This window comes from Ornithodoros turicata, chromosome 9 (genome assembly GCF_037126465.1).
Source record: "Ornithodoros turicata isolate Travis chromosome 9, ASM3712646v1, whole genome shotgun sequence".
NCBI classification, from domain to species: Eukaryota; Metazoa; Arthropoda; class Arachnida; order Ixodida; family Argasidae; genus Ornithodoros; species Ornithodoros turicata.
This window is the reverse complement of record NC_088209.1, coordinates 42,302,328-42,328,473: the sequence shown is the minus strand read 5'-3', so window position 1 is coordinate 42,328,473 and position 26,146 is coordinate 42,302,328. Positions and strand designations below refer to the sequence as shown.

The 26,146-nt window shown below is 47.1% G+C and overlaps 3 protein-coding genes across 4 annotated transcripts in view; 2 read left to right on the top strand and 1 right to left on the bottom strand.

Annotated features, from left to right (window-relative positions):
- Positions 1-26,146, bottom strand: part of LOC135368004 (LIM/homeobox protein Lhx3-like) — a 54,766-nt gene that overhangs the window by 8,998 nt on the left and 19,622 nt on the right. Inside the window, exon 1 of one of the 2 annotated variants that reach the window (XM_064601088.1) lies at positions 3,795-3,958. The exons of the other annotated variant lie outside the window; for it this stretch is intronic. Coding sequence (XP_064457158.1) covers positions 3,795-3,855 — 61 coding nt within the window. The 5' untranslated portion in view covers positions 3,856-3,958. Of the gene's footprint in view, positions 1-3,794; positions 3,959-26,146 lie in introns of those variants that run through there. 2 annotated transcript variants of the gene reach the window in all.
- Positions 9,910-14,630, top strand: LOC135368003 (neprilysin-like). The gene is made up of 3 exons (XM_064601086.1): positions 9,910-10,067; positions 10,753-11,016; positions 12,816-14,630. Exons 1-3 carry the CDS (start codon positions 9,990-9,992, stop codon positions 14,559-14,561), a joined length of 2,088 nt encoding a protein of 695 aa, XP_064457156.1. The 5' UTR covers positions 9,910-9,989; the 3' UTR covers positions 14,562-14,630.
- LOC135368001 (neprilysin-1-like) lies at positions 17,279-23,322 on the top strand. Its single transcript, XM_064601085.1, has 4 exons — positions 17,279-17,444; positions 19,590-19,919; positions 20,719-21,009; positions 21,901-23,322. The coding sequence occupies exons 1-4, from the start codon at positions 17,376-17,378 to the stop codon at positions 23,320-23,322; spliced, it is 2,112 nt and encodes a 703-aa protein (XP_064457155.1). The 5' UTR covers positions 17,279-17,375.

Here is a 26,146-nt window from a genome sequence, read left to right as displayed (position 1 = left end):
TGAAATAAGCTTCTACGGGGCGCCTATTTATAAGACGGGCCACTTTGCAAGACGAGGGAGCCTCACTTATTCAAGACCTCGTGAATGGCAAATGAGAACGGGGCATCACCAAGCGGGCGATTGCAGCGTATAGACAAAACATAGCGCCCCCTAAACGCATTCCCAGGAACGGGATGTGGCCACACTGCCTGGATTACGACACCGGTTAGAGAAGATTATGCGAGATTAGACCCCCTCACGTCTTATTCGTTACCGACCACACTGAGTGATGTGTTGTCATCACGTAGGAAAACTGCCTATTGAGGTAGTCCCCTTTACGCTTTACACCGACGAAAACTCCACACAGTGACAATCGCGTATTGTCATCACGTAGGAGAACTATACCTATGGAAGTAGTCCCCTTTACGCTTTACACCGACGAAAACTCCACACAGTGACAATCGCGTATTGTCATCACGTAGGAGAACTATACCTATGGAAGTAGTCCCCTTTACGCTTTACACCGACGAAAACTCCACACAGTGACAATCGCGTATTGTCATCACGTAGGAGAACTATACCTATGGAAGTAGTCCCCTTTACGCTTTACACCGACGAAAACTCCACACAGTGACAATCGCGTATTGTCATCACGTAGGAGAACTATACCTATGGAAGTAGTCCCCTTTACGCTTTACACCGACGAAAACTCCACACAGTGACAAGTGTGTATTGTCATCACGCAGGAGAACTACCTATGGAGGTAGTCCCCTGCGTACACCTATGGAAACTCCATCTTACACACAAACGTATTATTGCAGTACACACGTAGTATTCACGATTTCGTCAACTATTGCACTTGATTACACTATTCTAAATAAGCAGTCCAGCAGTCAAATAAGCTCCCGTAATACAAATACCCCGAGGATGGATTAGATTAGATAGAAAAAGCATAGCACGAAGATGAACTTCAAGTACCTATATACGTGTTTACTTTTCTCGTTGCTCCGCTGCCTCGCTCAATCGAAAAGTAAAAATAATAATAAAAACACGCACACACACAAAGTAAAGGGAAAGTAAAGTAAACTGGACTCCTTAAAGAACCCAACGTCACCTAACCCACGCTCGCTGTCCGAATAGTACACATCAGACCATAGTTACACAAACGTCCGCTAGGAGGACAGAGAAGCCGTTAATGAACAAAGACGAGAAGGCAAATTCAATTATTCTGTCCTCAACGTCCATCTTCGATCAGAGAACAAGATACCGCGGATAAATAGATAGACGGGAACAAAAAAGCACCGGGCAAACAGCGTGTCCCGTCCTTGAGAGGCACAATGGAATTAGAGGGGGCACACTGGGCAAAGGGGAGGTGTCACCGGTGACTGTGTAATTGGAAAAGTCAATATGCTCTGCTCTTCTGGAGGGACAGATCGGCACGATGAGGTCATGTGGGATCGTGGGGATTATACGTTAAAAAAAAAAAAAGAGCAGTCCTTCATGGACATACATCAGGCACCATGTTGAATAACTATGCTACACTCTTAAAAATGCACTTCACCGCATAGCACGCTCCTAGCCAACCATCATTGCGAATGATGTCGTTATCTGCCCTGATTTGTTGAAAACGGGGGGCGTACGCCTTTTTTGTGACAATTATGAACAGCATAAGTGTCACAAAAAGGCGTACGCCCCCCGTTTTCAACAAATCAGGGCAGATAACGATATCATTCGAGATAATGGTTGGCTAGGAGCGTGCTATGTGGTGAAGTTCATTTTTAAGAGTGTACATTCGACTATTGTGTTTGTTTGTTCTTTTTATACCTTCGTGTTAGTGATTTCCCTTCTAAAAAAAAACGTCATCAGCCTTCTCACCACGAGGCGACTGTTGCCATACACCCTGAAAACAGAAGTTCACCGCATAGCACGCTGTGCGCCAACCACTGCCACGAATGATACACTCTTACAATAAAGCTTCACCACATAGCACGCTGAAGGCCAACCATTGTACAGAGTGATATCACTATTGATTTGTGGAAAGCGCGAGGCGTAAGTGTCACAAAGAGGCGTACGCCTCCCGTTTTCAAGAAATCAGGGAAGAGAACGAGGTCATTCGGGATGATGGTTGACTAGGAGGGTGCTTGCTGAAGTTCACTTTTAAGAGTGTAGGGTCATCGGTTCGAAGAGAAAGTGGTGTGTACACTCTTAAAAATGAACTTCACCGCATAGCACGCTCCTAACCAACCATCATCTCGAATGATATCGTTATCTGCATTGATTTGTTAAAAACGGGAGGCGTACGCCTTTTTTGTGACACTTATGCTGTTCATAATTGTCACAGAAAAGGCGTACGAAGAAAATTGTACAGAAAAGGCAGAAGCGGCAACCCTATAGGGTTGCCGCTTCTGATTCGCGGAGAGAGGGGGGCGTACGCCATTTTGTGGCAATTTGGATATATGATAATTGCCAAAAAAAGGCGTACGCCTCCCTCTCTCCTCAAATTAAAAGCGCTAACCCTATCATTCGCGACAATGGTTGGCGCGCAGCGTGCTAAGCGGTGAAGTTCTGTTTTTAGAGTACGGTGAGCCCTTTCATCACCACCACCACCACCATCATCTGTTTTTCGAGTGTAGGAGCATGCTAGTGGTGAAGTTTTGTTCTGGGAGGTACCCGGGCTCGAATCCCGGTGTTGGCTGTGCTGTCTGGGGTTTTTCCTGGGTTTTCCTGAGACGCTGTCAGACATATGTTGGCGCGGGTCCCTTAGAAGTCGATACAGGGCGTACAGTCCTCCAGAGCGTTAGTCGTAACGTTGACCATCTCTCTTTTAAGAGCGTGCACTCTTAAAAAAACCTAACTTCACCGCATAACACGTTGTGCGCCAACCATTGCTACGAATGATAGGGTTACCGCTCCTGATTCGAAGAGAGAGGGGCGGTCGCCTTTTTGTGTGAATTTGGATAGATGAAAATTGCCACGAAAAGGCGTACGCCACCTCTGTATTCCAATCACAAGCGATAACCCTACACTCTCAAAACAAAGTTACACCACATATAGCACGCTGAAGGCCAACCATTGTACAGGGTGATACCTCTATCACTCTTGATTTGTGGAAAGAGCGGGGCGTACGCCTTTTTGTGACAATTAACATTTCCACATAAGTGTCACAAAAAGGCGTACACCTCCTATTTTCAACAAATCAGGGGAGAGGACGATGTCATTCGGGATTATGGTTGACTAGGAGAGTGCTATGTGCTGAAGTTCATTTTTAAGAGTGCATCATTCTTGGCAATGGTTGGCTCACAGCGTGCTATGCGGTGAAGTTATGTTTTTAGAGTACGGGTCAATATGCGTACTGGGGTCTAAAAAAATGATACATTTGAAAATTTGAAGCAAAACAAAAAACAAGAAATTGGATAGGATCCTAACATACGGAAAATCCTTAGCCAGAGTGAGAGCTTTGACAGTGTACAGTACACACATGATGGAAAATGATGAAGCTTAGGACATGCAGCACATGCTTAAAGGTCCCCCCAGGCTAAATCCAGCGTGAACTGTTGTGACATCTGTTTGGAAAGTCTGCCGGAAAGCCTAACAACCGCCTAAAGCCTAACCTATAAGCCTATAATAATATATAATATATTATAAGGATAAGCCTAAGCCTAAACCTCTCGTAGCAACATCTGATGGTGGTATTCGAACTCACCACTATCCAGTCTTCAGCATAAACTTGAAGCTACCCCAAGCGAGCTGATGCTGTATCCACTTATAGCCATGCATGCGGTACACTCCCAAAACAACTTAGCGTGCACACTTACATGTCAGCAACGGATCACTGATGGACTGAAACATCCTCGGTATTGCAAAGTCCACCGTCATTTTCGACACTTTCTGCACTGTCACCACTTTGAGTAACCGCGAAGCCCCCAGCGGGGCAGGATGTCAGCATGTACGCATTTTGTAACCTTTTTTCCCCCACAGTTCGTAGGCCGTTCTTCATTGAGCACGCACTTTGCGCAACTCCCTGCACGAGCGCTTCCCGAAAGGATGAGAGAGAGAAGGAGATATCGAAGAGGGAAAGAGAGAAAATGGTAGGCCGTCCCACCATTGGAGAGACGACCAATCAAAGTGAGGAAATGGCGACGAGGAGGAGGTATGAAAGGGAAAGGAGTATTAGGGAAGACGCGATGATAATAATGGTCTTATTCCGGTGGCTCAAAGGCTCTGGGATTATCTCTCCCGGAGCTACATGGAGATGAGAAGAAACCTTAGCTGCGGGATTAAGGGAGTCTGTGTCACGTGGCTGAGGAAAGGGGGACGGAAAGTCGCCGACGGAGTGAGGAATTCCGAATGCAGAAGTCCTGGGGGACAAAGCGTGGTTATCGTCATTCCGGTTAATGTGCGAAACAACAATGTTACGGGTTTACAGAAGTGGGACTCGCTCGCATTAGAGACTTGGTGAAACGTATGGCAACCTGCCCGCTCTTACTGACATCGAGGTTTCGAGTTCGAACCCGGCTGAGGAAGCTTGGAACGTGGTGTCCCTCAGTCGGGCAAAATACATGCATGGACCGAACACTGCTGCGTCGTTCATGGTCACAGGTATCTCGCGACACCCCAAATCGTTTTAACTATACTTATAGTTAACTATAACATTATAACTATAGTTACAATTTTCTTTCCTGTTCTAATGAGGAGAACTGGAGTGAAGTAGTCAGCCCTCATGAGTGACTGACTTTCTTTCAGCCTTCATCATGAGCGCCACACTCTCCCCACTGGGATTTTTTCTTCCACCAAACCAATCCAACCACTTCCGGCGACAGTATGCAACGCTTCCACAGACGTTGTACATACAAAATAACAAAAACAAAAAAAAGAACTATACAAAGCAATAGATAACTCCAGAGCACGGCCGTTGATGGTTTAGCTGTTTACCCGAAAACTAATAAAATAGAAAAATATTTAAATATACATTTAGTATCGACGTCGATCGATGAGTCACAGAGACAATATAGCAGCTATATATATATATATATAAAAAAGAAGCGATGGCTATATATATACTGTCGCAAGCGCTAGCACAGTCGCCTGTACGCGTACGCGGGGGCAACCTTCAGGTGACCTGATGCGTGACCCCGCCAAAGGTGTGGGAACAAAACAGCAATAGGGACTCCGGCCGTTATTGCTTCATCCAGGTGCTGGACGCTCATTTTGTATCTATGTACATTTCAGACAGAGAGAGAGTGAGAGAGGTGTCAGTTGAGTCATCGATGCCTTTTCGGAAACACTGTGGAGTAGGGTTGTGTGCCAGATATCGTCACGGATGAGTAAAATATTCGAGACCTGACTTTGTCAGGTCGAGCGGGTGAAAAGTACTCAGTAGCCTTCCCCTATGTGATTATCACATATAAAGCGAGCATACGTTTAGACTTGGAACGTTTTTAGTCTCCGGCGGCCAATGCGTACGTTTTTTTTTTATTCGCAGATATTTTCCTTACTTAGAAAAAGGTTACCTGCACCCAATAACAATTAATGATTCCAACGAATGCAGATTTTGTACAAACCTGCCTTATAAGAGAGAATACCGGACACATAGCGGACACACTGTCCACTGTCTATGAATCAAACGGCTGTTTGTGGGCACCTTAAATAAAATCAATCAATCAATCAAAGGAGGGGACGAAGCCCCCACAGCTTGAGCTCAAGGGGGCCGGTCGCCCTCCTTGCCCCCCCCCCTTCCGACATCCTTGAGATTATTGCGCATTGTTTTTTAAGTTACGTGGCTTGGCGCGAACTCATTGGTTAGTTTCTGTGAATAATAATTGATCACTCGCGGCTCCCGATACAGCCACGATTGTGAGTGAGCGAGTGGCCCGTCTTTGGATTAGATTACAATATACAAATGCAAATGCATGCAAATAAACACATTAGATGAAAAAAAAAGTAGATTAATTTTTCCCCCGACTCGAGGGCTCTTTAATGTGTGCTCGCCACCGTCTAATCCCTCTACTCTCGTCCCCCCGAAATAATGTTTTTCTTCTATACTCTCGGTAACTCCGGTAGAAACTTCCCCGATTAAAAATCGGAATCTATCCGGGAAGCAAATGCCGAGTTCTCAAGCCGGTTTTACCCGAAGAAAAGTCACAGCCACGTGACACAGAATGCGACAGTCACAAATTATATCGTAACCAAAACTCAGCATCGACCTATCTGAAACGCAGCATCGACAAGTTCCTCCTTTCCATCTCTTTACCCTCCACGAAAGACAAAACAACGGGTTCGACCCAGATCCTGTCGAGAGATTCCAGAGTTCAATCAGGAACACAAGTCCGGAACCCACCAATATACGTCGCAGCCGTTGTTTGCGACAGAGCAGTCGATTGTCCCCGCCCAAGTCGTCTGCATAAAGATTCGTTTCCTAAACAACCCGCTCTAATCGGAGGTCGTCGGTTGGTATCAGTGATCTTCGCCAGTAAACGGTATAAAATAATTCCTATCTCGAACTGGCCGAAACGGAATTGGTTTCAACGGCACTCGTATATATCGAACTCTTTCGAGAGAGAAAAGAACCCGATGAAGCGATCGCTGGTAATATTGAGAATTCCCTTTTGTGGCTCCAAGTAACGGATATTGTATTCGCTCGAAGCAAAGATAAGATACGCGAAATTGAAACTCGTATTTGTTTCAGGCGATCTTGTCGCATGGAGTAGCCATCGCAAGGGCTATCACGTGGTTTAATCTGGCACAGGTAGTAGGAAAGCACGAATTATAATGGCAGCGCAGTCTGAAAAGGAACGCTTATTAAAGGGATTATATCTTTCTATACAAACATAATTTAGAAAGATCGAAAAAGAACGAGCTATAACAAGTCCGGGGCTAAGGGGAAAAAATTCGGTAAAAGCAAAGTTCTTCCGACAAAGAACATTTTTTTTAGAACAATTTAGCTGACAAGCCATTTTAAGCAGAGTAATTTTAAAGCAATCTCTCTTGAAGGCGTATATTGCAAGTATCAGGTGCACCGCCGAGCGCGGTTAAAGAAAGCGGTTGAAGAAAGAAGGAAAAAATCAAGTGTGCACCAGCAAACATGAATGACAAACGCACTATATCGAGAAAGAACATCCAACAAAAAGAAGAAGAAGAAGACGAGGTCACGTGATGGCAGAGACAGGACGGAGTCATCCTCACGTACTCCATTTTGCGAATGCGCCTTTTAAATCCGTGCATCTCGGTAACCCCCACCGGACTGCGACCGTTCGCCTCATTTATGTAATGCAAGTTGCCCCCTTTCCATCGATTGCTTGGAGCCACTGTATGCGTATCGACCAGAGGACGTGCCTCAGCGCAACAGAAGCCACGTCCTCCCAGCTCCAGAGAATGGTGCGTCTCCGGGCAGTCAGGCAAAGCTTCCATGGAGAGTCGCCTGGCTCGGTGCTTCGGGAACCGCGTTTGTCGGGGTTTTTCTTTTTTTTTTCTTCTTCTTCTTTTTTCTGAATGAGGAAACGGTTTTGAGGCATATAGTGGCGAATATCGGGTAACCGTCAGTACAAGATCTTGTCAACGCTGTACGTGTCGCTATATAAATTTTTGGCCGCGAAGGATTGCGTCTCCAATTCGATTTTTTCGTGTATATAGCCCAAATTTAATTTTGGTTCAAACGACGATAAACGACATTTTTTCGTCTTGTACGTTGCGTCCAACTTCTTCGTCAACTTCAACTTCGTCTTCTCTTCGTCTCTATTCGAATCAGAAGTGATAACCCTACACTGTTAAAACAGAACTTCACCACTAACCACGCTCATAGCCAACCATCATTCCGAATGATATCATTCTGTGCATTGATTTGTTGAAAATGGGAGGAGGCGCCTATCTGGGACAGATTATCTTGTCCCAGATAAGCGCCTCCCCCTGTTTTGAACAAATCATGACACAGAATGATATCATTCGGAATGATGGTTGGCTAGGAGCGTGCTTTGTGGTGAAGCTCTGTTTTAACAGTGTACATTCTTAAAAATGAACTTGACCGCATAGCTCCTAGTCAACCATCGTCTCGAATGATATCGTTATCTGCACCGATTTGTTGAACACGGGAGGCGTATGCCTTTTTTTTTCTTTTTTTTTTTGACACTAATGCTGTTCATAATTGCCACGAAAAAGGCGTACGCCTCCCGTTTTCAACAAATCAGTGCAGATAACGATATCATTCTAGATGACGGTTGGCTAGGAGCGTGCTATGCAGTCAAGTTCAGTTCTTAGAATGTGAGCGAGGTCGCACGTTACTTGTTGCATAATCCGTTGCAACTGAAAGAAAAAATCTGTGGAGAGTTCTTTCGCTGCTCCTCTAAATATAAATTGTACTGAAATGATTTACGCTCCCTAATCGTCATCATGAATATAAAGTTGTTAATATAAACTTGCAGTTGCCGCTTTCCTCTTCCAAATTTCTCGTTGCAACACGGCAAAGAGTATACAGCTTGCAATGAAAACCGCCCTTGCGCCCTCTATCAACAGGGAAGCAACGAACTGCGCGGGGAGCAGCTGGGATGCGGCGAGCGATGTCTATAGCTCTGATGTATGGTGTCAGGATGACGTCATGGCCAGGTAACCAACGCCCCGTTTCGAACCTTCACCTGCTACCACCCCCGTGGGATGCCTCGTGCGTCAACGCCCGTGATATAGGGACGGCTTTTGATGGCTCCTGGGGCTGCGCCGTCAACGTATTCCGCCACACCTGGGTATACGCGACAATGACTCTATTAGTTCCGGGGATCTTTCTGCACGTCGGCTTCTTCTTCTTCACCGTTGTCATGTCCTCACGTCACAACCTCGACTATAGACAGAGCTGTGCAATGTAAAGCAGGAGTAGACTACTGCTGAGCGTTTGTGCAATATAATTAGGGCCTGACTTTTTCGGGTTTTATTTTTGGCCAAATTCGGGGGGTAAATATCAGGTGATATTTTTCATTTGAAAATTCGGGTGTATTCGGGTTAAATCCCATTACAGCATATTCTGTCGTCAGGAATTCGGGTGTATTCGGGTCATTTTTTTTTTGTTTAATAAAAATTTGTCTTAACATGGAACTAATGTTTAGCAATGTTATCAAACTTTATTGTAATGCACGCTTATGAGTGTGCCACGCGACCCGGATGTTTTCGGGTAGATTCGGGTTAAACACGAATTTTACAGATTTTTTTCGGGGGGTAAATATCGGGCAGATACGGGTTTAACCCTAAAAAGTCAGGCCCTAAATATAATGTTCCTCAACATTACATGCAGGTTGTCCGCGCTAGCTGTAGACTTTTTTTTTTTTTTTTTAGATAAGGGAATTGCTTTTTGCAGTTAAAAGCGGAGACCACTGCCGCTCTCGTAGAATGCGAGTCCAAACAGCTCGCTGCGCACTCACCTATACTCACATACAGTGAACCCTCGTTATTATGACCATGGTCGTTCCCGAAAACTTTGGTCATAATGCGGAATTGTCATATTAACGAGGAGGATTTGCAGAGCTAGGTTTCACTGCGGAATCATGACTGAACACCCGCTCTTTCCGATTACACTCTTAGAAATGAACTTCACCACATAGCACGCTCGTAGCCAACCATCATCCCGAATGACAACGTTCTCGCCCCTGATTTGCTGAAAACAGGAGGAGGAGCCTATTTTGTGTTCATTATGCACGGCACAAAATAGGCTCCTCCTCCCGTTTTCAACAAATCCAAGGCGAGAACGTTGTCATTCGGGGTGATGGTTGGCTAGGAGCGTGCTATGTGGTGAAGTTCATTTTTAAGAGTGTAGGTGTGGGAGGGCAAACCTCCGCCCAAAGAAAGACAGCCAAATGTACATCAGGTTCAGATTCGACTAGTTCCAACTTCTCACGAGGTGGCAGACTGAACCACAGAACCAGAGAGCCAATCCAATCCAATCCAATCGTTGACGACAGTTCCATCGTCCCTCGCGCACTGACTTGCATGTTCTATCGCTTCCTTGTGCCTCTCCCTCAAGTCGTAAGTTCATCATGGCTATGATGCCGATAAAGCCGCGCAAGAAACGACCAGCTTCCCTCTTTCGCTACAGCTCAGATGCTCAATCTACGGTGAGTCGCCACTCTTTGTAAAGCGCAAGGTCATCACTATATTCTTTAGTCAGGTGGGAGGGCCCTGCACGTACCCCGTGTCCTTGTTGGCGAGTACCCCGTCATTCATCAGTTCATTAGAGATGTACAAAGCCCCTTAGAGGTCGTGAGCTGGAATCCCTGCACCGGCTCTGCCGTGACAGGCTTTCCACACGGAAGCCCTATACCCCTGACGCCGGTCCTGGACGTGTACAAGCCCTATGTCCTTTCGCGATCTGCTCTCGTCAAACATGCACTGTAAACTGAAAAACACCCTTATGGGTGTAAATCGCTTGTCCTATAATTGACTCCTCTTTTACACCGTATGGTCTGGAACACCCTTTTTTAGAGGGTGTATCCCGTGTAAAACGCCCTTTGAAAGGGTGCTTTTCCTTGAAAATGCCGTCTTTTGCACCCTTTGTACACCTTTTTAGGAGGGTGTTTAACGATCTTACACCCTCTTAAAGGGATGTTTAAAGGGTGCAAAACAGGGCATTTCAAAGAAAAGCGCCCTTTCCAGGGGTGATTTACACGGAATACACCCTCTAAAAAGGGTGTTCCAGACCATGTACGGCGTAAAAAGAGGAGTCAGTTATAGGACAAGCTATTTACACCCATAAGGGTGTTTTCCAGTTTACAGTGTGGTCTGTCTCTGTTCTACGTACAGACGGCGCCGGTGAACATAAAGCCAGGGATGGCGACGCTGCCGTCTGATCCATCCGAGGAAGAAGATCGTCTGGAACGGAAGCGGTACATCTGGGTGGCAGTCGTGGTTGGAGTGCTGGTCGTTCTACTCACTGCAATTGCGCTGGTGCTCCACAAAGCACCCGTGGAGGCGAGCATCTGCAGCGACGCAGTGTGCAGCGAGATATCCCGGCAGATCGTCCAGGCTATCGATCTTTCTGTGGATCCCTGCATCAACTTCCACAAGGCAAGGCGAGCCCTGGAGCTCCACTAAAAGCGTACACGAGCATGACCATGTCGAACGCGCTTCACACTTAACACTTGCCGCTACGTACTCTACGCAAATCATGCCCTTGATATCTAAGTGTCCGCGCTGTGTTCTCGAAGAATATCGTTTTTTTTATACATATCTTGAAGGTCTGGATTCGTCGTGGGAGCACTGTCGCCCTGCGAACGACCGATGTTCTGTAACGGTGTGCTTTTCTCGTCTCATGTCTGGGCAGGTGGAAAATTTAGTCAGTTTTGCGTGCTTCACTTGGTTGTACCTTGGGGATCCGAAATGGTCCTTATATTTATGAGGGCAGAGGCACAGCCCCTCGATCTCTCCTCTCTGATCGGAGAGTGCGATCGAGGGGCCATGGCAAAGGTTTGGTCCCATAGCTTGTCTAGTAGAACCTACTCCTTCAATAAACAGCGAAAGTGGGTTTATGACCTAATTCCAAGTACGACAGCACCGCTACAGGTAGTTCCGGGGAGTCTGCCGCACGTGGGATGCGGCACAGCAGAAGGGACCAGTGTGACCTTCTCCCAGAACTTCAAGATGGCTGTTCCATTATTGTCACTCCGCATAACAAATCTGCGTAACGCATTTATTCTCCGATTGGCTTATCACCGTATCAGATAGCGTTCCGCACCCTGGTTGACCCCTATTTATTCGCGCCCCCGACGCCGGAAGCAGAACCAGTATGACGACGACGGCGACCACACTGTAATCGGCATACAGCTCTGCTCGAAGGCGGCGTTTGGTCCTTAAACTAAAACTACACGGAAACTGTACTAGAACTGTTGGTAATCCATCAACACAAAGCCAGGGATGCGTTCAGGGATGACTTCTGCGCCGTTGCTAGCAGACCAACTTTCACCGCACGTCACGTGATCCATATTCCCTTTGCGAAACTGAAACTTGTGAAGGTTTCTCGGTTCCGTCAGGACTTCGTGGAAATGGATAACGTTCACTTGTGTTCAAATTTCGCGTGAGGTTATGAGAAATGAAGAAGAACCCGAAGCCCATGGCAACCTTTTAACAGAAAACTGATGTTATCTAGTACGGGCGTAAAGGTGGTAATTCCCGATTGACGCCGATGGCACTGAGAAAGGTAGAAAAAAGGTAGAATTTCCTACCCAAGCTGCTATGCCCACAGTACTTCTCGGCGGAGGCGGCGTCTATTTCCCTTGCTCGTCTCTCTCACGTTTGCTTTGTGAAAAAAAAAAGATAGAATTTCCTACCCAAGCTAGTAGAACGACAGTTTCTACTCTGTAGTTTGTTTCTACTCTGCAGTTATACCCAAAAGATAAAATTGGCTTGAGTAGAAATGTGGTTGCAACAGAGCTCTACCGAGATGGGTCGAAATTGCTACCTTTTTTTCCTTAGAGTGTGCACTCTTAAAAATGAACTTCACCGCATAGCACGCTCCTAGCCAACCATCATCTCAAATGATATCGTTATCTGCCCTGATTTGTTGAAAACGGGAGGCGTACGCCCCTTTTGTGACACTTATGCTGTTCATAATTGTCACAAAAATGGCGTACGCCCCCCGTTTTGAACAAATCAGGGCAGATAACGATATCATTAAGAGATGATGGTTGGCTAGGAGTGTGCTATGCGGTGAAGTTCATTTTTAAGAGTGTGACAGTGAAATCATAGGCGACAAAATACGAATTAATCTGTCGAGACCACTTCGATTACATTCTATTACCCTATATTATTAACGATTATTGACGTCTAACGGATGTTTGCGAATGCTTACACACTGTTCGTTTTCACAGTACGTCTGCGGTCGCTGGCGCAACGAGTACGACATCAGCGTCGCTCAACGAGCCGTCGATGTCTTCGAAAATGCTGTCCGCCATGCCCTAACTAACGAACGCGTTCCCCACAAGGAACAGAAGCCTGCCGAGAAGGCTGCCGCTTACTACCAGAGCTGCATGCGCCTCTTCAGCGGTGGCGGCGATGTCCAGTCTGTTCGCGACGTCTTAAGAAGCGTAGGCCTAATGTGGCCTCATGCGGCCCTCGTTACCGACGTCCTCGTGGCACCGCTACAACTGAACCACCATTACGCTGTCAGCCCTGGAATATCTTGCTTAATTGAGAAGAAACACCACGTCAAGTTCCAGTTCTCCCAACGCTACAAGACCTTCTTAGATCACCGTTGGCGCATGATCCAACACAACACATACAGGAAGCACTTCGATCTCCTCTCGATGACATTCGCTGAACCTGGCAAGCAGACTGTGGGGTTCGAAGATCTACTCATGATCGAACAGAAGATACTTCCCCCTATGGAAGAGGCAATGGCGGGTTGTATGGAGAAGAAAAACTCTGAGAGATGTCAAATAGTGGTGGTTGAGACACATAATGAGGAAGACATCCGCATAGTAACTCCGAATATGACGGGCAAGCGGTGGAGGGACGCACTGGAAGCGTCCGTCGGCATTCCGAGCCAAACCAGGGCGGAGCTCATTATCAGAGACAAGATATTTTTCAGAGATTATTTCGGGAAGCTTCCCGAGGAACAGATGCACATGTACCAGGGATGGATTGCTATTCAGGACATGGTGCATTTCACAAACAGCGACATCCTGAAAAGCTTCTACGGCTCTGAGAACAACGCCTCGGTCGAACACGGCAAGTTTTGCTTCTCCGACGTCAAGGCCTACTTCGGTTACGCCGCTTACTCTTCGACTGTAACCGAAAGCATCGACAAGCTTATCGAAAACGACGTTAGCGCAGTCTTCGATGGAATTATAAATCAGTTTACAGCCATCGTCAGCAAACCTGGGCAACAACTCATGGCGAACAGAAATTCGGTAGACATTTTTGATTACATCAAGAAGTGCGCACCCGAACAAATAACTCGCGCATACCGTAACTACGCCGACATGGGTAACAGTACGATCGCCAACCGAAAGACTGCGCGGACTGGTTACCTGTCGTCCGTTGTCTACGATATCCGGCCACCGAAATTCGTCACCAATTCTACCGTACACTTCTATCGGCAGCACGGTGACTCCTGGAACGCTTTCATGCCCTATTCCCTGTACGTCCCGATGTATGACATCGCTGCGCCGGCCGCCCTCAAGTACGGCGCGCTGGGATCAAAGATTGCCGTCAAGATCTCCGCCCTTATGCTGAACAACACCAGCAACTTCATCGGACGGACCTGGGTTGCCATGGAAGATGGAGCGGCGTGTGTCTTCGGGAGGGACACCCGACTGGAGAATGCGACAGCGGTGCAGAAGAAGACGCTGGAGCGTCTGGTGTCCCTTCGGCCGCTGTACAAGGCGTTCCGGGCGGCCAACGTACCGGGGCAGAAACCGCTGCCAGGGATGACGAACTTGTCGGATGATATGTTGTTCTTCGTGTTCTGGTGCTACGTGCAGTGTGAAGGTCGTAGTGCTCCATTTGAGCAGGTCTGTAACGAGGTTCTGAAGCACTCGTCAGAGTTTGCGACAGCGTATAACTGCGCCAAGGATACAGCGATGAAGGGATGTCCCTTTCTCGCCGATGAGTAAAGAAACCCCTCGGACGACATCGCACAATACAGAGTAATGGAGCGCAGTAAAAATGTGCACTTTCTTTTCCTTAATGGCTCCTGTCTTGTCTGTTTATGTAGCACAGGTAGGTGAACCTTATGAACGGAGTTTAGCGGGCCGCGAGGCAACCGTGGCTATGCACGTTGGGAGGTAGGAAAGGAGTGGAAGGGGGGTTTGCTGTCACTTTCCGATACTGATTTACCAGCTTTAGTGGATTGCAGCAGGTGCTCACTGTAAACCGAAAAGCACCCTTAGGTGTAAATGGTTTGTCCTATAACTCACACCACTTTTGACACCGTATGGTCTGGAACACCCTTTTTTGAGAGGGCGTATTCTTTGTGAAACACCCTTTGGAAGGGTGCTTTTCCTTCAAAACGCCGTCTTTTGCACCCTTTGTACACTCTTTTAGGTGTTTAAGGGTGCTTAAATGGTGCAAAAGAAGGCATTTTCAAGGAAAAGCACCCTTTCAAAGGGTGTGTCACACAGAATACACCCTCTAAAAAGGGTGTTCCAGACCATACGGTGTCAAAAGTGGTGTGAGTTATAGGACAAGCCATTTACACCCATAAGGGTGCTTTTCAGTTTACAGTGCTGCGCAGACAACTATCTGGAGACAACCGGAAGATACAGAGGAACCCCCAACACAACGGGTGGTGGCCCCACAGTCCTTGGCATGACTCAACCAGGACCGCTATAGCAACAGGTGGATGCTATGTCAACTCTACCACATCCCGGCGTGCAAATATGTGAACGAAGGCAGCGACGAAGCTCTCATCATAAAGTATATCTGAGCGCGAATAACTTAGTACTCTCTCGTGTAGTTCTCGCGTGTAGCTGGAGGAAGTTTTCAGATTTTCAGACAGGTATATACAACGCTCAAGTTTTTATGTATTCAATTTCGTGTTAGCGCCGCGAAGCAACTGTGGCTATGAGCGGTGTACAGACGCGGACAGATGGAGAGAGGACAGCAGGAAGGAGTGGGAGACAAGGGGTTAGTAAGCGTCCCGGGTCGACTTCAAGGGGAACTATGCCGACATTCGTCTGGAAAGTCTTCGGAAAACCCAGGGAAAACCTACACTGTAAACTGAAAAACACCCTTATGGGTGTAAATCGCTTGTCCTATAATTGACTCCTCTTTTTACACCGTATGGTCTGGAACACCCTTTTTAGAGGGTGTATCCCGTGTAAAACGCCCTTTGAAAGGGTGCTTTTCCTTGAAAGTGCCGTCTTTTGCACCCTTTATACACCTTTTTAGGAAGGTGTTTAACGATCTTACACCCTCCTAAAAGGGTGTTTAAAGGGTGCAAAAGAGGGCATTTTCAAAGAAAAGCGCCCTTTCCAGGGGTGATTTACACGGAATACACCCTCTAAAAAGGGTGTTCCAGACCATGTACGGTGTAAAAAGAGGTGTCAGTTATAGGACAAGCCATTTACACCCATGAGGGTGTTTTCCAGTTTACAGTGTAGCTCGGATAGCACAGCCGGCGCAAGGGTTCGAACCCGTGTCACCTCCCAGTCTCGGCGTGGAAAGCGACCGTCCGAACCACACGGGAGCTGGTCAACGCTCAAGTGCGTTCTCAGACTCAGCAACGGCTGCCGAGCTAAAACGCCTGTTACACGGGCATTCTCACGTACCGGTGAAGTGAACGGTAAATTTTAGAATATGGGGGACAATTTGCGTACCCATTAAAACGAACGGGCCCAAACGGAGGTAACACGAGAGAGCTTTATGAAAGGGTTTCCTCACCACAACCCGGAACCTTCACCTCACCTTGCGCTTGGAGCACCATCAAGCGGTAGACGCAGTAAATTTGAAAAATACAAGTTTTGGTCTCTAATGTCGCAGAATTTTTTAGCCTAAACGGTGCGTGTTCCTTATGCATCTCTTCCGTGGCTCTCTCGAAACGTCTCGCGGCGACAGAGGCACACGCAAGTCGACTTTAGGGCTAGTTTCGGTACCAACGCAATTTTCAGAAAATAGCGCAACCCCAAAGACGAATTGCGTTCTAGGTGTGCGCAGTGACCTATAGTTCCCAATGTCATTCGAACCACAAGGCGCTTGTACCGTATTCTACCCTTCAACTGAACGGCACTTCGCTGTGGTTACAAGTTTTTTCCGTGCGTCGTTGGGTTCAACTTTTCTATCACGTGATCCTACCACATCTACTATCTAGTACCTTCGATGTTTTTTACACATATTGGCTCTGCTGGTGAACAGGCTGTATTTTAGGCCGAGTGCATAGACTGGGAACGCGGGCTGCCTGCTCGACTGCTTATGGTTCAAGAGTATCCGGACACAAGAAGAGAAACGTCTTTATTCAGCGGCTGCCGGTAAACCTCGGTAGCATGTTGGCTCGCTGAGCTCAAGATCGCGGGTTCGATCCCAGCCGAGGACGTTAGCAATGTGGGAGAGGTAAACATTGCTTCCATCACCGTGTGTCGGAGACTTCCGGCGCACGTCAAAAGAACTCCAGGTGGTGGAAATTATCCGCAGCCCTATACCCTGCAGCACGTGTAACACCTTACGTGTTACATCACGGCACCATTATTATTATTAAACCGACAGAACTAACCGAGAGAAGGCGGGTATACGCTTCGAAACTAAAGCTCGTGAAGCGCGCCGCGAAGAACATTCCTGACAGTACAGCCAGCTGCTGGAAGGGACAGAAGAGGAGGAAGAAGAAGAATCAGTGTGCCTTGAGCACGTTCAGGCTTCTTTTCATACACCTTGACTTTGACCGTCACACTTCACCATTCTGATACTGCTTCACCAGCTTTGGTCTCACTATAGCCATGTCCAGTAGAAGTAGCCATCACAGTGTACCATTTTCGAAGAGCCCATCGAGAACCACGCCTAGATCCGTAAGTTGAATCCTTATTTCACCCATTCTTTTGTGCGATTTCTTCTTTCTGTAGGTTCATTTATAGAAATTTCGTAAACAACAACACGGTTGTCAATTGTGAATGATTTTTCGAAAGAAAGCTCGTACACATCGCTATACAGTCAAACTCCTTTACAACGAAGCTCAGGGGACAGCAAAAAAAATTCGCAGTAAAGCTATTTTCGTGAAAAAGGATGTCCATTATTGGACCTATAGGCTCCAGCGGGACCGCAAAAAAAAATTTGCTGTAGTGGTATTTTCGTTAAAAAGGTGTTCGCTATAAAGGAGTTTGACTGTATATCGAATTGTATCGATTAATGACAACGTACTTATGGAATGGCGATACTTTCTTTTTTTTTTTTGTAAGGGATCGGCTTTTAGGTAACAAGGGTAGAATTTATGAGAATTAATCGTGTCCCATAGGGGGCGACTGCTGAGCGTTCCACGGTGCACTCATTCGATCTAGTTAACATTCGCTTCCGGAGAGAGTTTGCTGTACCGTCGCAAAAATTGTTTTCTTCGCTTCGCTTTCCTCGCGCGCTTTAAAGACGTAATGTAATCGGCGCGAGCGTGCAGAACATGCTAGCAAAGGACGAAGCCATTATTTTCATTCGCACGGATCTCGAAAACTGCAGCAGGCTCGTCGAATTTCTTGATTGCGCTCAACTCCTGGACTGTTACCGTAGGGAATGAAATCATTTTGGCCCATATATCGCGGGCGGGCGTGCCGAGAGAAGCGCTTTTGTTGCATCTCCCATAGAACCCCATGCGTTGAAAATTTGACACTTTAATTCACGAAAAATCAGTGGATCGTGTAAAGCCTTCAAAAATATGTCATTCCCTAGGCAAAGTCGAGGAGAACACGCCTGTACCTGTTCCGTGTAGAAATTTAGCGAGGTTTACGAGAACCCTGCGAACAAAACTCCCTCATAGACTTTCTTAAGAAGTGAGTCCGCTTGAAACGAAACTTGCCGTATGCAATATATCTCAGCGATCTGCAGTGTCAGTATACATTCCTGATGTCCGCGGTTCGCTTTAGGAATCCTGAGGTGAGAAAGCGGAGACCCCATTTCACCGCAAGATTTTTTTTTCCCTCATCATGGCATTGGCGCAACAGGCTTTGAAAGCCCGAATGTTGTTGCCAGCCAATGCCTGAAGCTTTCTTGTGAAATGGATAAAAATGCTACATATATTGACGACTACTATAGCATTACTAGAGATCGCGACGTGGGCCGGGATTGCCCCGACGGCCCACTGCCCGGGCTAACCAGACCTTTCGACCCAGGGTCACGGGCCGGGCATGGGCTCTATTTCACCGGGCTTTAGCGCAAAAGCAGAACAGAAAACAAAAGAACATGAATGAATGCAGACATTTCTGTGGCTTGGCCGGGCCGGGCTTGGGTTGGGTTAGGTTAGGTTAGGTCCTTATCCGCGGATAAGGACTAATCACTGCGGAACACTCGCTGGAGACGACGTACTTAGAGCACATTTGCGCGATTTCGGAAAGCTATATCAGATATTTTCTGTTTCTGACGTATTATGAAAGGATGGGACTACGGTGGCTGTGACCTCACTTCACACAAACACACTCTGTATACAATATTTTGCTTAGAAAAAGAAGATAAAAGAAAATGCGCCCGAACATTGACGCGCGCGGTCCCACTCAATTCGCTCTGCAGGGCGAAACGAGGAAGAGGAGGAACCGAAACGTCACCGGTGACGTCATTACGGTGACAACAGTGACCGCGCTCCAATCGGGGGCCGGCGCTTTCCTCTTTGCTTGTTTGTTTATGTGTGATGTTACGCTTCTCTCCCAGTACTCCCTTGAGTATCATACGCCATTTCCCTAAACCAACCGGTGGGCTGTACCGTAATGACGTCAAAGCGGCTGGGACGGCTAGTTGCGGGCAATGCCACCGTTTTTTTTTTTTCTGGGAAACAAATTGCACATATCAGAACCTTTCGCGATATTCGGTAAAATGACACACACACTTTCATCAGACGTCTTAATTCGAATTTATTTATTTATTTATTTTTTTGCATGGCCCTCTGTACTCCTTTAATATGACGCGTGGTTGGAGCATGTCCGTTTAAGTGCGTACTTGATTTCCAAAATTTCTCCTAGAGCAAGAAAGACCTGGATAACATGAAGATGATGCTTCAGAGTGTCACCACACCAAGCCAGACGCCAACGCCCGACCCATCAAGCCGGAGCAACCGACGAACCATTATCTTAGGACGGGTGGGGGTTGTTCTGCTCGTGCTCAGCAGCTGCTATCTCCTTTCCTATTTCGTTCGAAAGTATATCTCGTCCAAGGATAGTAATTGTAAGAATGAGGCATGCACAATCTACACGGATCTCATCGCAAACACCATCAATAGAGACCTCGAGCCGTGTCAAGATTTCTACCAGTACGTCTGCGATGGTTGGCTCAAGCGAAGGCAAAACAGCGAGGTAAGCAACTCGTGCCCTGAGCGTGCGTGAGTCACGCGGCATTCACGAGTGCCGACCTCCGATTTTCGCTAAAAAGGCCCAAGCAGCACAACGTACCGAAAGTCGAGTGCAATAGGGGTGGACGGGTAGGTGGAAGACCTTGAACAGACTCGTTAAACTAGAAAACATTGATAAAATACATACCGTCCACCCCTATTGCACTCGACTTTCAGTGCATTGTGTTGCTTGGGGGTGCTCGAAGGTGCAGGATTCAGAACGAGCAACATCAAATGACGACGCAATGCTGCTAGCAACAACGACATTGTTTTGATGGTAATGATAATGATGATAATGTTTGAGGCGCAGTAGGCGATGTTTTTCGGGCATGGCTCTGGTGAGGTACATTTAACCCGTGGACCAAGCAATCTTGTCATGATACTAAAAGGGCGAGAGTGTATAGCTGATTTAAAGTACATATATTCCTGAAAAGTTGGTACTACATGCAAGGGGGAAAAAATGTGTTTACTTTGACGGCAGCTTCGAGAGGCCACGTGGTAGCGATAACTCAACTGAGCAGTAATAAAGCACCGTTGAGTAATATCCGTAGCATCCCGACCAGAGATATTTCGTGGGATCCGGAAAGCGAGCTTTGGAGTCACTTTTCCAATAATGTAGATGGAAGGAACGCAGCTTGTCCACTTGCGGGAGGACACGTGTTCCGTTAAGCGTTCAAAAGTGGACTTAGCAGTGCGATAGCAACCGTAACTCACAAAACACTATAGCTTCGTGCTCAGACGTTATCTCATGTTTGTTGCGACAGCACCGGACCTACCCCGTTCTGCGAGATATCTTGGCTACATTCCAGGATGCTGTTGCCGGTAAAGCCTTGTTTAGGGGTACCTTCGACAGCAAGGACCAGACCCCTTATCAGAAGGCTGCCCTCTTCTATCAGTCCTGCACCAGCAATGTCTTCTGGAACTCGGAGCTCCAAGAGATGAAACGTCTTCTTCGAGCGGCTGGCATTTCGTGGCCGCATGCTGTCAGCGACGTGGACGTCCTCAAGCCCATCCTCATGCTTACGGTCATCGCAAATGCGAACGCGGTTTTCATGGTCAGTATGATGGGGCAACTTCTTCAACAAGATAACACACAGGCTGAACCGTATTGGAGTGGGGGGGAGGGGGGGGGGAGAGGGTAAAAACTAGACGAATTCTGCTGGAACCGAAGCCGGGACCGAACTTTTTGCCGTGCACCGCCGTATGCTACCGGACTGTAAGCTGAAGTTCGGTCGAAGACTTTGGGTCATTTCGCCTTTCAGCCATCCAGATCAATGAGACAATCCTTGTGTTCCTGAATTCCCCGAATCGCATGACATGTCTACACATTCGTTCACTCGAGGCACACAGAGGAAATAATCCATGTACGGCAACTCGATTGAATCTTGTAATTCACTGACGTTACCTTGGACAAAAAAATATAATTTAAATATACTCATTAATTAATTGGCATATGTGGAAGGTTAGCCTGCCTACTGATTCTAAGCTTGCTGGTTCGAACCCGGCCTAGAACCCAGCAGCAAATTTGTGACTGGGTATAAGTTGCGCGGACATGTAGTTCCCCGCGGGGCCTTCAAATATGCTGCGCAGTGCGCTGCGATTGTAGCGCACTGGTGGGCCAATCAGTTAATCCACAGGCCGACAGGCGTCGCTCATCACGTCAGAGCCTCGTGCTTTAAAGGGACCATGAAAGAATATTTGACAAGCCTCTTTCAATTTCTTCCTCTGTATACTGAAGTGTTCACTCCGAGATATGAGATTGAAGATTGTTCAAATAGTAGCGAAAATATTCTATATTAACCACGGCCGTGAACGTCGGCTGCTACGACCCGCCTGCGAGGCTAACTGGCAGTGACTCTAGCCTTGATCACGTATCTTGTAACAGTACATTATCCGACACGTAATCGCAGCCACCATGTGACAAGAAAATGGTGTTCCCGTTTCAGTTGAACGTTGGGAAGCTGCACGGACGACCCGCCGTGATGTTCGCACCCGATCCGTGCTTCGAAGCACTGGCAAGAAGGTCCACCCACCCTCAGTACGCCAAATTCTTCGACACCGTCGTGCACACCTTCAAGGACTCGAACGCGACGGTCTCCGCCTCGTTCAAAGAAACGCGGAACATTCAACAGACCGTCGACCCCGAGATGGTCAAGGCCTTCAGGAATCCCGACACCACGAGCGAAGTCAGCACCGACGACCTGCACGAATACACTCCCATCATCAACCAAACGCGCTGGAGCACATCACTGCCCAGCTACCTCAATTTACCTCAACAAGGGATTACCCTCGTCAAAATCCGAAACGTCCGCTTCTTCCGCGCCTTCTTCAACATCACAGCTGACATCGGCGAAGATAAGATGATGACCTACGTGAGCACTTACGTCGCAGAAAGGTTTTATCTTTTCCTGGATCGGGAACCTTGTCAGCAGGATTTTGCGAACAAAGGAGATAATACGGACGGTATCGGCAGCCGCAGGTTCTGCATCATCGTTACCGACCTATGCATGGGATACGCGCTTTATCAACGTTACGTCGATGATTCTGCGACGCCAGACGTGGTCAGGGACGTTACGTCGATGATCGGCAACATCCACCGTTCCTTGAACACGTCCCTGATGAAATCCAAGTTCCGCAACTACACTTTACCCGCTGAAGTATCAGAATCGGCCTTCGAGTTCGTGGAAAGGACCAGGACAGACTATTTGGAGCAGACTTATCGTAATTATTCGTCCATGACCACGAACATGATGGTGAATTGGAACGTGGCCTTCGCAGGACTCCGAGCTTCCAGTCAGGAGGACGTCGTGCCGCCGCCGTTCATTGTGGACCACGTGCCTGTCCTGTACACTGTTCGAGCGCATCAGGACGATTTTGTGCTCTCGCCGTACTCGTTCGACATCCCGGTGTACGACATCAACGCTCCACTGGCCGTCCGCTACGGGGCGCTGGGTTCCGGGATCGGAACGGCGCTGGGAGAGTTGTTGGTCCGGAGATACGCAACGTGGGAGAACGATACGTTAATCGAGCTAGACGCCAAGGTGAAATGTCTGTTCGGGGGGAACAGTACGATAGGTACGCTATCTCGTGCCGATTTGAAACGGCTGTACCGCGTCTTCATTCTGGATCCCTTGTGGAATGCGTACGAAAGCGCCCAACTGCGTTCGAGTGCCTCCATGGCGCACCTGGCGGACTTCACGCGTCAGATGTTGTTCTTTGTAATGTGGTGCTATTTGCACTGCGGATCGGAGCACGGAAGGGATGATTGTAATTTGCCCCTGAAACATTCCTCAAATTTTGCCGATACTTTCCGCTGTAAGACGGATAGCCCGATGGCTGTCCGTAATAAATGTGAAATGTTTACGTAAGACAGACTCGTTGTAAAGCGTAATTTACGGAACGGGATGTCTACAGTGAACCCTCGTTAATGTGACCCCGGATAATCTGACATGCACGATTTACGACCATACTCTTTTGGGAACAATGCTGTGAAACCTCTGCAAATCCTCCGTTAATATGACAATTCCGCATTATGACCAAAATTTTCGGGGACGACCCTGGTCATAATAACGAGGGTTCACTGTATCTTGTTAATATATGACCCCCGATAATCTGACATACACGATTTACGACCCTACTCTTGCGGAACAATGCCTGTGAAACCTCTGCAAATCCCCCTCCGTTAGTATGACAATTCCGCATTATGACCAAAATTTTCGGGAATGACCACGGTCATAATAATAACGACGGTTCACTGTACACTGCATGGCGAGCGCCTTTTCCTTCTAGCTGGAATCTCTTTGGCATAGACAGTAATTTGTCTACTCGCGCCCAGTCGCTATAAGAACTCTGTGGGTGTATGGTCAAATTTATAGAAGCGAGTTGAATTCGAGCGATTTAGCTCCACGTCGGAGTTGAATAAGGTCACTGTCAACGTCCCCGAAAAAAAAAAAAAGGGTCCAATAAATAATTCATGGACCCTCACACTGATGCGGAAATTGCCCCTATAGTCATGGATGTTAGGAGCCATGTCACTGCTGGTGCAGTATGTGTGGGCAACGTGTTGGAGTCAAGGCGATTAGGCTTAACAAACTTCCCCCACTTCTACCGCATCCCCCTTTTATGCAGTGCAGGGGAGAGCAATCGTTTATTGAGATTTATTCGGAGAGTGGATGGCCATCTGCCCCCGGGGGTGGAGGTTCTGTCAGTGAGACCGTGATTCAGCCGATCTCACCCGATGACTCGCGTAATATCAATAACAGCCACGAATGGGTTTATGACTTTGAAACGAATTTTATATTCATACTGCCGCTTGTAACTTCCGAAGAAAATCAATCCGGCACCTTGATTAGGGTTGGCCGAAATTATTAGTGGGGGGTTTGGGCTTGGAGACTTTCACCGCTTTCGCTATATTTAGGCTTAACTTAGCCGAAGATCATTGTTTTCGAAAAAAAAGAGAGAGAGAAAAAGAAAGAACCTGGTGTTTACGATATCTTAAAACCAGGCGAATAACACAGGAGTATTTTCCAGCACGCGATCGTGGTAATTTAAAAACAGGACAGTCGACGACAAATCCAAACGGTGTGCAGCAGGAAACGAACCCAGACCCGACAAGTGCGTAATAATATTTATTTATTTATTTAATATAGTAGCTGCAAATGGAGCATATTTTTAAAATAACCTTACTGCGAAGTATACGGCTTCCGAGGACGACCAACTCTGTATCATCTAACTTGCTTGCACGATTGCATCTGCATCGTGTATTGCCCCAGTGAGCAATGAGCATGTCCCCTTTAATTTATCGTGCATAAGTACCGTTTGATAAACACGCCAAGTTCAGTGTACATTTTTATCGCGTAATTTCTTCTCTCTCCGCGAACGAAGCATACCCTCGAACCTCAAGGCGTTAAACCAGCAGTTGACGCAAAAAACAAATACCCTCATTTTATCTTATCTTGCCAATAGTTTTATTTAATTAATATTAAATAAAACTATACTCGGTAGCGGACGAAAGATTGAGAAAGAAAGATGAGAAAGAAAGAAAGAGATTGAGAACCACAAGCCTCAGCACTTCCTACTCTTAACTGGAAAAGTTTCCACCCAAAATTGATTTCACCCACAACTTGAAGATAGACCCGCTCCTGCAAAATTCAACCTCTCTCTCTCTCACTCTCTTTCTCTCTCTCCCCGGGAAATGATTTCCCGCCAGATGGCCATCATCAAAGTCGCATCCATAAAAGCCGCGTTTAGGCTTCGCAATAGAATGAGACATTAGCCACGGCTCTGATGACAGGTGTAACCTCCCCCAACTGTACAAGGGGGGGAACTTTAAAAAGAAGGGGATGTTCCCCCCGCATTGTGGCTCATTGTTGACTTCGTGGTCGACACAAAAGAGCTCCCTCAGCGCCCCCGCAGAGCTTCGTGGCCAATGCCGGTACTAAAATGTGGCCAGATGAAACCGAATCGAGTGAAACTTGTTCGCGAGCGCCCTTCAATCCTATTCAACGTGTCCAGCTATACACTCTGGCTGAGGGAGATAGGTTTGTGAACCATTCAGCCGAATTTGTAAGAATAGAATTGTGGTATTGAAAATTGATGTGACAGTTTGCGATATGTTGGCGTTATAGGCCGCTTCGCTCACCGCATTGAAACTGGCTCCCAAATCTGTCGTGCACTACATGTGGTTGTTCAAAGTGGCGCAGATGACGTTCTGAAGCCGGTCGCAGAATAAAATTGTGGGTGGTTTAAATTTAAACATACGTACAGCCTTCGAAGTGTTCGCCATTAATAAATGCTCGCGAATTTTATGAAGGCAGTAGTATAGGTTGTAGGCTGCAAAAAGCATAGATCGAGAAGTTACCCGTCAAAAGAACTCGTTACGAGTTAAGTTGCCGTGTGAAAAATGTAACTATGTTAATAACGAAGTTCTTCAGCTTGAAATGTAACTAGCAGTTACGGAGTTAATTTAAAAAAAAGAGAGAGAACGAGCTACTTCCAAGTTACTTCGGACACAAAATAGCACTACACAGGTGCAGCAGTGGAGTTAGACCTTCAATTGCCCGCGGAGGAGTGACAGACGCATAGATCGTTGTCATTTATGTCCAGCATTTCGAACGCTTTGCTTCTTAATCCATGTGGGCGCACAATGGGTCAGCTTCATTTCAATGGCAGCGGTTCTTACTTCCTGAATAT